The sequence below is a fragment of the Lithobates pipiens genome, unplaced genomic scaffold (genome assembly GCF_037356315.1).
Source record: "Lithobates pipiens isolate NorthernLeopardFrog02 unplaced genomic scaffold, aLitPip1_a1.2 Scaffold_18, whole genome shotgun sequence".
NCBI classification, from domain to species: domain Eukaryota; kingdom Metazoa; phylum Chordata; class Amphibia; order Anura; family Ranidae; genus Lithobates; species Lithobates pipiens.
This window is the reverse complement of record NW_027507758.1, coordinates 169975722-169988522: the sequence shown is the minus strand read 5'-3', so window position 1 is coordinate 169988522 and position 12801 is coordinate 169975722. Positions and strand designations below refer to the sequence as shown.

At 40.3% G+C, this 12801-nt stretch overlaps 1 protein-coding gene across 2 annotated transcripts in view; it reads right to left on the bottom strand.

Annotated features, from left to right (window-relative positions):
• MTHFD1L (methylenetetrahydrofolate dehydrogenase (NADP+ dependent) 1 like) overlaps positions 1-12801 on the bottom strand; it is a 377119-nt gene that overhangs the window by 25044 nt on the left and 339274 nt on the right. For both annotated transcript variants that reach the window (XM_077486370.1, XM_077486371.1), the window contains exon 27: positions 426-526. In XM_077486370.1, coding sequence (XP_077342496.1) covers positions 437-526 — 90 coding nt within the window. In that variant the 3' untranslated portion in view covers positions 426-436. The remainder of the gene's footprint in view (positions 1-425; positions 527-12801) is intronic.

Genomic DNA, 12801 nt, shown 5'->3' with positions numbered 1-12801 from the left:
CAAACCAATCAATATACGCTTATTGCGATTTTTATTACCAAAAATATGTAGAAGAATATATATTGACCAAAACGGATAAAGAAATTTGATTTTTAAAAACATTTGGAGATATTTATTATAGCAAAATGTAAAATATACATTTTTTTCAAAACAGTCTCTTTTTTTGCTTCTAGCGCAAAAAATAAAAACCGCAGAGGTGATAAAATACCACCAAAAGAAAGCTCTATTTGTGTGAAAAAAAAGGACGTCAATTTTGGATACAGCGTCACGCGACCACGCAATTGTCAGTCAAAGCGACGCAGTGCCGTATCGCAAAAAATATCCCGGTCAGGAAGGGGTTAAGTTCTTCCGGGGCTGAAGTAGTTAATATACACATGGAAAAACATTTAATAAAAATACACACTAAAATAAAAAATTTGGTGTACCTGAGGTTTGCTTAGAATAGCCCTTTTACTTCTTCAGTGTCAGGATCAAGGTCAATGTCATAAAAGCAAGGTCTTGTAGGTAATCCTGGCATGGTACTCATCTATGAGAAAAAAAAAGTGCACATTAGTGACATGACATTCTATGTAGATAAATTGCGATCAGACAGCAGCTACGGCAACTTTAATTGTGGGACTGCGCTGCAACTGCAAGCCAAGTGTTTAGTTTGTGGTTGAAGTGGATGGTAGCCCAATCCACATACACTAGAGAGCAACAGGCAAGTCATGTAGCATTAAAATTCCCATTGCAGTGTACCGCATGCCATGCGGTCTTTGCCAGGTCGCAGAGTCCCCGTGTCTGCACATGGAACAGGTCTTAATTAAAGATTGCTGTACTGAAGAGGTAGGGCAAAGAAAGCTTTTGCTTCAAGAAAGACGACATTGGACTCCATGGTCTAGTAAGTACTGTATTTTTATTATTTCAAGACTGGGTCAAGCATTAGTGTTTTTATTAGGTACTTTATTACATTTACTTGGCCACTAATACTAACGCTTGTAACACTAACAAAATGAATATTAAACCCTTTTTTGCACCAGATAAAGCTTTACTATATATAGAATTAAATATATGTACAGTATTTGTTTTATATATAATAAAAAAAAAGAAAAAAAACTTTGAAAAAAAAACTTTAAAATAAAATTGCCAGAACTATAGCAACACCACCAAAATTAACCCTTTTTGGAAAGCTGACACTATTAGGTGACCTTATTTTTGCCACAATTTTTTGGTAAGAAACATGCAGGTATTATTCATGAGGTTAAAACATGGAGCTTGGTAATGGTGCACTAAATACAAGGCATACAGAACTTGCACAGAGGCTGGAGGAGGTCAAGGGATTAATGTACTGGTCACATACAGTGGAGGGATGGATATGAGGGGATTGTGCAGGATATTGGAGACAAAGGGTTAAGGTCACTGGGTAATCAAAGATCACAGAGTGACAAGACTGAGTTTAGATGTGTAGGAGAGAAGAGGTAGTGAAAGGGTTAAAAAACATCCTTACTGTTGCTGCTGAGATCTGTGTTCATACCAGTTACTAATGAATGACTCATTCATTAGTTCCTATTTCTCACCTTCCCCCCATTGGAAGAGGAAGGGGAGGGTTCAAATGTAAACAGAAATATGTACATTTGAGAACACCGATTGGTCACTTCTATGACCAATCACAGAGATCAGGTGCTGAGCCATTCTGAAAGGCACTGTACACCATGCCTGTGAATCAAGCCTACCAAGGGTGGCTCAGTCCACCAGAATAGGCATACCCGCCATCTAAGGGCTATTTCTGAAATGTTGTTTATAAGCGTCACTCCAGAAAAGACATCTACCTACTGACCTTTTCCTTACAATACAGCAGTAGGAAAGGGTGATTAAAGCGGAACTAAACCTTCCTTTTGTTTTCAGCCAAGGAAGCCGCCATCTTCACCTCGGTTCGATCTTCAACTGTCACGGTGCAACAGTTAGTTACATTACTAACACATGTCGGAATGTAACAGTTTTGAAATGGTTAAATTGGTGGGTTTAGTTCCGCTTTAAGCACAGCATTGCCATTTTTAGGATTTTTTCTACGTTCTATTTTGATGTCAATTTATTTTCATTAGTGTAGTTCGGGAAGAGGGATTCTCCCTAGACCTTGCATGCTTAACCTGTGGCTCACACAGCCTTCTGATGTGGCCCACAACCTCTAACCTATAGCAACCAGCACAGCCTCCTTTAGGTGCACACCACTCTACTGAATAATTGCTGGTCCTCTATAATCCTGGTGGTCGTCATACAAAAGCCACTAATGCAGCCGGCTCCCTGCCCTTATCTTTCTCTCTAACACACAAACAGATGAGCCTTTAGCCGATTGGATTACATCTAGTGGCATCTATACATGGGTTCTGAAGGTGGATTCTCAGTTGTGTGATAAACGTTGTGTCATTCTGGCAGCATGAAATTGCATGGTGAAATTTTATCTTTGCTTAATAAAGAAGCTCATCGCACTAGTAGGGCATGCGCTTCCCTGGTCTGTTTTTTTTGATTCTCCAGTGTCCTTGTTTTGACAATTCTAGGGATGGCTGCAAAGACCCTGATCTATTGAAAGCGGCAACACTGGTTCTGAGCTTTTTTGGCTGCCATAGCATGAAAGTGGTATTAATGGTGATCTGGTTAATAAAAAAAAAAAAAAAAAGAGCCATTTCTGTAATTGTGCTTAAAACAGTGTGTAAACCTCCAATGGGGATCGGTCCCACATAAAATGATTTTAAACAATCTTCATTATGCTATTTAAAAATAAAAAAAACTTGAAGCACTGAACTAATTCATTATATTATGGCCCGCGACCGGTTACCAAATCACTTAAGTAACCAGTGTTCTTGAAAAGGTCAACTAAATCAACCTTTAGTACCCTAATAGTAGTGATTATCTGCTGTTTTTGTACAATAAAAGGCTAATTTTTGTTTAACCCATTATGAAAGGTGATCCAAAAAGCATGCTGCTACTAAATGTCTTATGCCGCGTACACACGAGCGGACTGTATGGCGTACTTAGTCCGTCGAAACACATTTCAGCGGACAATCCGCTCGTGTGTGGGCTTCAGCTGACTTTTTCAGCGTGCAGTCCGGCGTACTAAGAATTTCGGATTTTTCGAAATTCTGTCCGTCGTACTTTGGTTTCAGCGGACAATCCGCTCGTCAGTATGCTAGTTCGACGGACTAAGAATGGCGCATGCCCAGAAAGGATTTACACGGCGGAAGGGTGCTTTGCTGTGTCTTGGACTTCCTATTTCTAGTCCTGTCGTACGTGCTGTACACGTCATCGCGCAAGTTTTCGACGGACTGTTTGTGCATCCGTGTGTGGTCAAGTCCGTTCAGTCGAAAGTACGACGGACTGTCCGTCCGATTGTCTGACGAACTAAGTACGCCATACAGTCCGCTCGTGTGTACGCGGCATTAGTGACAGCAGGAGTAGGTAGCTTGTATCAAATTTCTTGTCTATGACAAGGGAGTCTGGCATGCATAATATAATCCTGTCTAAAAATCTGCAAAACCGTGTTTTAGCGCTCTTTTTTTTTTCTTTATATAAAAAATGTTGATCTCTGAATCTGATATGTACCAGAAACAACTGATAGCATATAGCATGCTGCCTCTAGGAGCACATTTCTAAAAAGAATTTACATCATCATGATAAGTGGTGGAGTCTATGAAATGGCATGGTCTCGATTGAATCCAGTTCAAGGGAATGGCAGTAAGTCATTAATTTGAACTGGCCAAAGCTCCTTTTTGTTTTTACGTTACACAAAATAATAAAATAATAATATATGCACAATATAGTATATCTAGGAACTGCCTGGGAAAACTTGGAATTAGCTTGCTTTCAAAAGGAACCCTTTGCTCATTACAAGAACAACCACTAATTGCTTTCAACCACAACAAAAAAAAAAAGGAAAAACTTCTGGTGACAAACACTTCTCAAGCATGACCCTAGCATCAGGAAAATATCATATTTCTTTCCTTGCGGGTTACAGCAATGTGTTTTGTGTGTTGAGAAGAGCTCTGCTATTTAACCTTCAATAAGGAGGATCTCATTTTACAAGCTTATTACACTGTGCCAATGAAAAGAATAGGCTGGAAAGGTGACTACAGAGAACATGTTGTGTTTTTCAATGTCCCCACAAACTTTATTGAATCTGCTAAAAGGATTCTTGGAACTTTATTGGATTCCACAGCATTATAATTATTGACTCAGATCATTTGATTAATTAAACAATTCCATGGAAAAACAAACCTGCGGAGCATCTGGCTGCATTCTAAAAGCTACAGGAACTTACACAGTTTTTGCATTAGGATTACGGTGTTTATTATAAGGTCAGTGTTGTGTCCTGCAGTCTGGGAGGTAGCGTAATTATTATTTTATTTTTATTTTTTTAACAAGTTTAGGCATCCATAATACACAGGCAGGCTTCTGAGTATATCAAAACATGAACAGAAACTAACAACCAAAGAATGCATAATACATGTAACATCTATATACTGTAACATCTAGGTCAGAGGTATGAAGACCACATATTCACCTCATATTACAGTTTTTTTCCCCTCAATATGTGGTAAGGGGAGACAATGAACAGCAGCTTTAAGTGTTTCACATAGGCCAAACACAGTCTAATACATCTCGTTTTCTTCATTGTCAAGACAAAAGAAAATACCCATTCAGATGCATCAGTTTTTCAATAAGGTTGTGTTCTAGTATTTTAAAAAGACATTATATACCTTCCTACCTGCAACTTTTATTTTTCATCCGCATTAGATGTGCGCTGATCATGTAGTTTCATGGTGTCATTTCTTGCATTGTACATACATTCTATAGTAAAGTAAATCTTCACATTCCTGTGTCAGAAGTTTGTGTTCAAACATGAGGCATGCAGCATGGCACTGCACAGGTAAATGCATGAGATCCGTTTGTAGTCTAAGAACTGGCACTTCCTGTGAGAAACTACATATGCCAGAATTGCTGTGTCGGTCTAGTGAAATTGAGAGCTAAACAGGGGTTGGATCTGAAACAGATACAAATAGGCCAAACAAATAAGAGAGGTCACCGTGCAGTCTCATCACATTAGCACTGCCAGATTTGTGATGCAACACAGACAATGACAAGTTATGGATTGTGCAGCAATGTGCGGTATGACCCAAAACAAGAAGTTGCATGTCCCTTTCACGAATAGGTACAAGCTAGGTTACATGCGCCTTTTACGAATAGGGACAAGCTAGGTGAATCGCCCATGACATTAGAAACTGCAGCCAGAACATGCGAGTCCATCATTACAAGGTTTAGGAAACAAAGACTAGGGGATACAACTACACTAATACCTAGTTAAAACAAAACATTAAAAAGTGTAAAATTCCTTTAAGTTCTTTGGAAACAGCTTATTTCACAGAGAAGCTTAAAGTGGTGTTGCCACCAAAAAAATAAAAAATTGCTGAAAATTCATAAAAAAAAAAGAAAAAAAAGAAAATTTTAAAATTTTATTTTTTTTACTGCCTGTTGCTAGGGGGTCCCTCGTAGTCTGCCTCCTTCAGTGCCCGGGCTGGTGACATCACTTCCCCTCACACCGCACAGTCATCTGGGACCTTTCACGTGTATCATGGCGCCCAGCGCCACTCGCGCAGTCGGTGCCCGGCTGTGAAGCCACAGCCGGGTGCCCACAGTAAGAATGCTGGCGCTGCGAGCGGAGAACGAGGGGGGGCTTCGTTCCCCCGCATCGCTGGACCCTGGGACAGGTAAGTGCCCATGGAATAGAGCTAACTTCTAGGACTGTATTTCTTCATGTAGTTGTTGTATGTGCTGTTATGCACTTAAAAAGGAAGAAGTCATTAGGTCCCAAAAATTGCCATGTGACAATTTGATGCATATTTATTGGCACCCCTGACAAAGCGCTAATTAGAGGAAAACATTTAGGGTCTTCGGTTCTTTTTCAGGTCCACTATTTTTCTCACCTTTTTGTTTGGCTTCACATGGTTTTGTGGCGAGTTGTTTACTTCTGTTTGTTTGATTGCCATACACAGTGGCATACTGAATAGCAACAGGAATGAGATGGAGAATTAGCGGGTGTGGTTTGGACTATAATTTCATTACGTCCACCATATATCCCACCTGTATGCAAGTACTGTGTTGGAGTGTGTCCTATTCCCTCCCCATTTAACGTTATATATATTAACTACTGGTGAGAAGTGATTTTGTGCCCACATTATTGAGATCACAGTCTCAAATACCATGATTTATGCATGAGATATATGCAGATATATCCGCGTTTTCTTCTGGAGGTTTTTTTGGAACCCGATGACCTCTCCCTAGATAAGTAAGGCCATTCATTTTGTTAGTCTTCAATGTGGAATTTAGTCAATTGATTTTTTTTTTTTACAGTTACTGGCAAGCAACCAAGCACAGGAATATGGTCTCTAAAATAACTAACTATATTTAGAGTAGGTGCATTAAGTGGTTAATTTGCAAGGTTCTTCTGGTATATTTCCTCAGGCATTATAGACATATCTGATTCTATATCAAGCACCAGGATAAAGGAGTAGACCTTGTCATCAGGAGCAGTAGTAGTAGTAACACTTACAGCACACAAAGGATTGTCTTAAATGTTAGTGCTATATTTATCTACACTTAAGATGGTTACCCCCAGGGCAGTAACTCCACAAATCTATCTAGTAGCAGAAATACAGCATATTTTTGCATGGCATGCAGCATAACGTGCAATGTGCTGTGTTGAACCAGACATCTTCTGTGCATGTGCAGCTCTGTCATGTAGATGAATCTGTGTTGCATCTTTGCATCAGGCATGGACATTTGCCTTATTAGAGGCAGAAAGTGAATTTTTAATCCTGTATGGTTCCAATAATCCCCCAAGTGTGGGTATTTGTAATACATCAGTTCACGTTCGTTTGAAATTGTAATAGCCTTTGCTAGAGTTAAAATCTTATTTCAAGAAAAATTGTTCTGTAATGCAGGCTGCAATTTTTTTTTCTGTATCATTGTTCTGAAACAGTTTACTTTAGGCACAAAAAAGTACTAAACACATATAGTGCTGCATCATAAGTCTCATTTGCCACAGGTAGATTAAAGAAAACACATGGCCATTCTTATTCCAGGCAATAAATAAGTAAAGCATGCTTTCTAGCAATTCCTTCTAACAGCAAGTATGAAATGCTCAAACATTGCAAAGCTTGGTTTATTAGTTACGCCATAAAATGGACATAAAACACTCCAACATATATAGGCAACAGCCAGTGGTGTAACTAGAACCTTCAGGGCCCTGATGCAAGAATCCATGAATGCCCCCCCCCCCCTGAACCCCAGCCAGGGCCCTTCCCTCCGAGTCCGGCGGTGGAACTCCAGGGCGTGGTCAAAGGTATGACCTTTGTGAGCCCCGGAGTTCCACCACTGGTATCAGTTTTTTTTTTATTATTATTATTTTTTTTTTTTTAGGTGTCCCATTGGGGGACTGTCCCTAGGCAGGATGGGGTACCTGTCCCCAGAAGAGATGAGGTCCTTTTCTCCAGGACAGATGAAGTTACTGCCCCCAGGTGAGAAGGGGTCCCTGTCCCCAGGGGAGGGCGGCTGGCAGACAAGCCTGCAGTGTCCTCCGGGGAGCCGGGTCTCATAGGGCTGCACTGCATTTGTGTGCTTAAAGTTTGTTTACCCGGGAGAAGTATGCAGTGCAGTGTGGGCCGGACTTGGGGGGGGGGGGGGGGACTCTGGCTGGGGAGAACAGACATCCGACTGAGCGGCAATGCATGGAGCAGGAGAGGGGTACTCTGAGTAGCCAGCCCAGGACACAGGTCATGCGGGGAATGCACAACTAAAGAGCAGCCAGTGCGATAGTCGAGCATGGAGCTCTGCTAGTCACCCTCCACCTCCAGCCACCCATGTGCATGGTGTACTGGTACCCCTAGCTGCCTATGCTGCTGCCGGCCATATGTAGAGGGGGCTGCATGGGCCCCCTGCATCACAGGGCCCAGTTGAGGTCGCGATTGCTGCACCCCCTATAGTTACGCCTCTGGCAACAGCTTAAAAAAAAGGCAGTGCTGTGTCGATCAATGAAATCAAAGAAACGGATTTCACGGTTGACTGACACAGTTCTCTCTATCATGTTTGGGACTTCCAAAAGCAACACCTAAAAGGAGGGGAGAGCGCAATAGCAAAAAACCTGCACCCATGAAGCCTTGAGGCAGGAACAGACATCACCTCCAGGAGCACCTTGTATCAAAAACTGGCATCCAAAGTTGCAACAACTTTGTAAACTTGGTAAAAGGTATCACAGATGACTAGGTAGTTGGTAACATCTGCAAAACTGGTAGAAGGCTGTAACATTCAAATGAACACAAATAGCTTGGACCCAGTCCAGGCAATAGAGAGGTATTTCCTATGTTTGATGGACTTGAGACAGTGTGATGGAAGAATAAGAGGAATTTTGACTTACCTGTAAATGCCATATTTTGGAGTACATCCAGTACAGTACAGAGGCTGGATAACCATAGACCCTGGTTTATAGCAGAGATATGCAATTAGCGGACCTCCAGCTGTTGCAAAACTACAAGTCCCATCATGCCTCTGGGTGTTATGCTTGTGGCTGTCAGAGTCTTGCTATGCCTCATGGGACCTTGTAGTTCTGCAACAGCTGGAGGTCCGCTAATTGCATATCCCTGACATATGTTTTTTTTTTTTGTTTTTGTTTTTTAAGCAAGCAATGCAGAAGGGAGTGTGTCCTGTACTAGACTCCAAGATATGGAATTTACAAGTAAAAATTTCTCTTATCTTAATTGTACTTTACAATACACAGGGTGGATATTCATAGAAAGTAGTACCCAAGTAATGAATAAGAAGAGTGGGCAACAACAAGGAAAACGAAACTGTGCCAACAGGCCCAATAAAAAGGGTCAACAGACCCAACTCAAATTCTTTCAGCCAAAAGTTGCATCCATTGACGTTTGGATGTCCACCCGATAGAACTTGGAGAAGCTAAGAACTGAAAACTAGGAGGAGCTTTGCAAAGCTAGGTAAAGAGGCTTGCTGTCAGAATGTCCAGGATGTCCTTTGCAAGGCCCTGACTACAAAAGAAAGAAAACTTGTATTTCTTATGGAAGATGTGGCTTTGAGGTAAACTCTGATAGCTCCGTCAATATCTAGACAATGCTTGGGAGCAGGACACAAAAAAAAAATGGAAGGACTATGCATGTGCAGTAGGAAACCAGCTGCAAAGTGTCAAGCCTTCACTGTCAGTTTCCCTTAGTCAAGATGGCGGCGCCAGCACCCAAAAGCTGATTGGATAATCGGTTCAGGTGGGAACACCGCTGGATGCCTGGACAGGTAAGTGCCTTAATATTAAAAGTTAGCAGCTACAGTATTTGTTGCTGCTGGCTTTTTCATTTTTTTTAAAAGGGGGGGGGGGGGGGAGCCTGGAGGTCCTCTTTAAAGCGATAGTAAACAGCAACTTTGAAAAAAACAAAAAAACAAAACAAAAAACAAAACAAAAAAAAAAACAACCCCTGCAAGACAATGGCATAATGTCATATCAGTGGTGATACCCTATACCAGTGATGGGGAACCTTGGCACCCCAGATGTTTTGGAACTACATTTCCCATGATGCTCAACTACACCGCAGAGTACATGAGCATCATGGGAAATGTAGTTCCAAAACATCTGGGGTGCCATGGTTCGCCATCACTGCCCTATACCATATGGCTACACACTCCAAGGCAAGTACACTTTGAGTTAAGTAACAGCTATGCATGGAAAGGGCAATTCAACATTTCTAATGTCTACATCAGGGATATTAATCACCACCATATATTTGAATAAATTGGCAGTTTCCCTGTGAGGTCAACAGCCTACCAGGAGGCTGGGACAAATTAACACCCAACGTCTATCTCTACAACAAAGGGGATATGCATAGCTGTTACTTACCTCAGGGAATGTACTTAACTTGGGCAGTGTACAGCAGTCTATGGTATAGAATATCACCACTGATATCATGTACCTCATGTTAATTTTGAATGTTAATTTTCTTTGAGTTTAAAGATGAAGCTTCATGCGAGGTTCTCTTTTCTAAGAAAATGAATGCTTAAACTTAAAGAAGGTAGTGGAAATGAGAGGATCGGATTATAGAGGTGCTCAAATGGTCAAACGTACATATAGAATAAAAAAAAATTGTATAATTCTTTATTACATATAATAGAAAAGATGTTCAATAAAAATAAATTGACAGCATATGCAATTAGCTTTATACTGGTCGCTGGTGTCCCACTAGGGGTCGAATATGTTATATCCCAACATGCTTTGCCAGCATTTAGGACCAATATTAACACCGCTCTAACACTGATGAAATACAAAGAAATTATTGTCAATTATAGAATATAATAGGGAAAACACACACTATATATATATATATATATATATATATATATATATATATATATATATATATATATATATATATATATATATATATATATATATATATATATAAAAAAATAGAGATGGATATCTATCTTCCATCGTGGCTTCAAAGATAAATACCCACCTCCACCAATCCTAGTCAGAGAGCACATATACATTATATATATATATATATACACACACATACATACACACACACACACACACACACATACATATACATATATATATATATATATATATATATATATATATATATATTATATATTTTTTTTTTTCCTTTTTATATTCTATAATTGATAATGTATTTGTATTTCAGCAGTGGTAGAGTGGTGTTAATATTGGTGGTCCTTAATAATCCCCTGAGGAAGCCAATGCTGGTGAAACATGTTGGGATATGAAAACCTACTTTTGACTATCTTTGCCCTTGTGGGACACCAGCGACCAGTATAAAGCTAATTGCATATGTTCCATTTGTATTGAACCTATTTTCTATAATAAAGAATTTAAAAAAAATGTATTCTATATGTTCATTTGATTATTTGAGCACTGCAATAATCCCATCCTCTCATTTCCACTTATTTTCAATAGTCGGGATGAGGTGCATGATATTTTAGAGTCACTCAATCCCCTCCTCTTGCCAAGGTAGGTACTTTGTCTTTGTAAAGGGTCAGGAATGGCTCCATATAAGAGCTGCTAGGCCACTTTGCAGGAAAGGTCATCCAAAGTTCTGATGGGTGCAAAGAGCTGTTTTTGTAGGGTTGAGAGAATCTAATTAAGATCCCAAGGAAGCACAGGGTGCTGTAACCATTTTAAAATCCCAGGAAATGCGTTAAAAAGTTTTTTTTTTATATGGGAAAATTAAGCCAGAGTTTTTTTTTTTTATGAGAAAAATCGAACAAGGCTGAAATCAGTCCCTTAGCCTATGTTCACCCTAATGCAGTGCAGGAAAACTGTAATCCCTGCACCACATTGCAATCACACCATTTGCAATCTGTGGCAGTGGTAAATACATTGACCCCCAAAAGGATCGTAAACTCAGTGCGGTTTGCCAGCACCAGATTGCATGGTAAAAAAAACATGTGATGTGGCTCCAAAAAAGGTGCCTGCACTTTTTTGGTACAATGCGATTTGAGCTCATTCATGGGCTCAAATCGCACCACACTGAATCACGGGAATGCAGTGCATTTTTTGTGCAAAACACACGCGACTCAGTGTCAACCGAGGTTTAAGAGTAAGGCCAAATTCTAGTCATGTCTCTATTGTAGGAAGGCCATAATGCAAGGCACAGAGAAATCTCAAGAATTGAAATGTTCACATAAGGGAAAGAAAGATTTTCAGGTAGTACATTTTTCCAGAAGTGGCTTTTCTGGCTTTGAGTGTCATTCCTATATTGCTTAGATACCCCTGTCTCAAGACCATGACCAGGCTTTCAACAACCATGCCATTAAAGCCAGTGACTGAGAAGCAGGATGGAACAGGAGGCCCTGGGAAAGAAGGTATTGCCTGTTTGGAAAAGGCCATGGATTGTCTCTTCGAAGGGTGAACATGTCTGCATGCCAGGGTCTGTTGGGCAAATTTGATGCAATAAGAATCACGGGTTTCCGCTCTTGCTGTGATTTGTAGACCAGTCAAGAATTCACACTTGAAGCAAGGCACATATTGGCTGGAACAGGGTCCAGAGAATTATCAGAGAATCCTATGCCAGTGCTAGAGGGTCAATGGTCCTAGAACAGGACATCCACATCTTGAGTTCCCCATTTCGAACATAGGAGATTAATCTAGGCAGTGATGGCTGAGGTAATCTGTCTTCCAATTGTCAACTTCCAGGATTTGAACAGCAGGGAGGGAGTCTTCCATTAACACTGACTCTTGGTTCTCCCTTGGTGGTCGATATAGGCCACAATATTGGAAAGATTTGATTATACCAATTGGGTACTCCTTGAGAAGATTTCAGTTGGTTCAGGAGAAAACAAAATGTGAGGGTATAGTTTTGACTTTAATTTGTACCCTTCTAAAATCACTGATTGAATCCACAGGACTGGGATGTCTTTAACCCAGAAAAAGGTAAATAACAGACATTTCCCTAGTCTTAGAAGTGAGAGAGTCCCTTCATTGGTTAGAGGAAGAAAGCATTAAAGTCATGGCTTTGAAGATAAAGTCTGAGTTGAGCAGTGGGGCGGAATGGGGGAACCATTCATTGTGGAAGAAGTACTGAGAGATCTTTGATGAATTTGTATTCTGATTGATGATGAAAAGGCTATCAAATAAGTGGATTGGGGTGCTACTGCCTGTAAGCAAAGCTAATTTTAGCCTGAAAAAATACTTACACGGCCAACAGAGAACTGACAAAGTATTTATTAATATTTTAATGAAGTTGT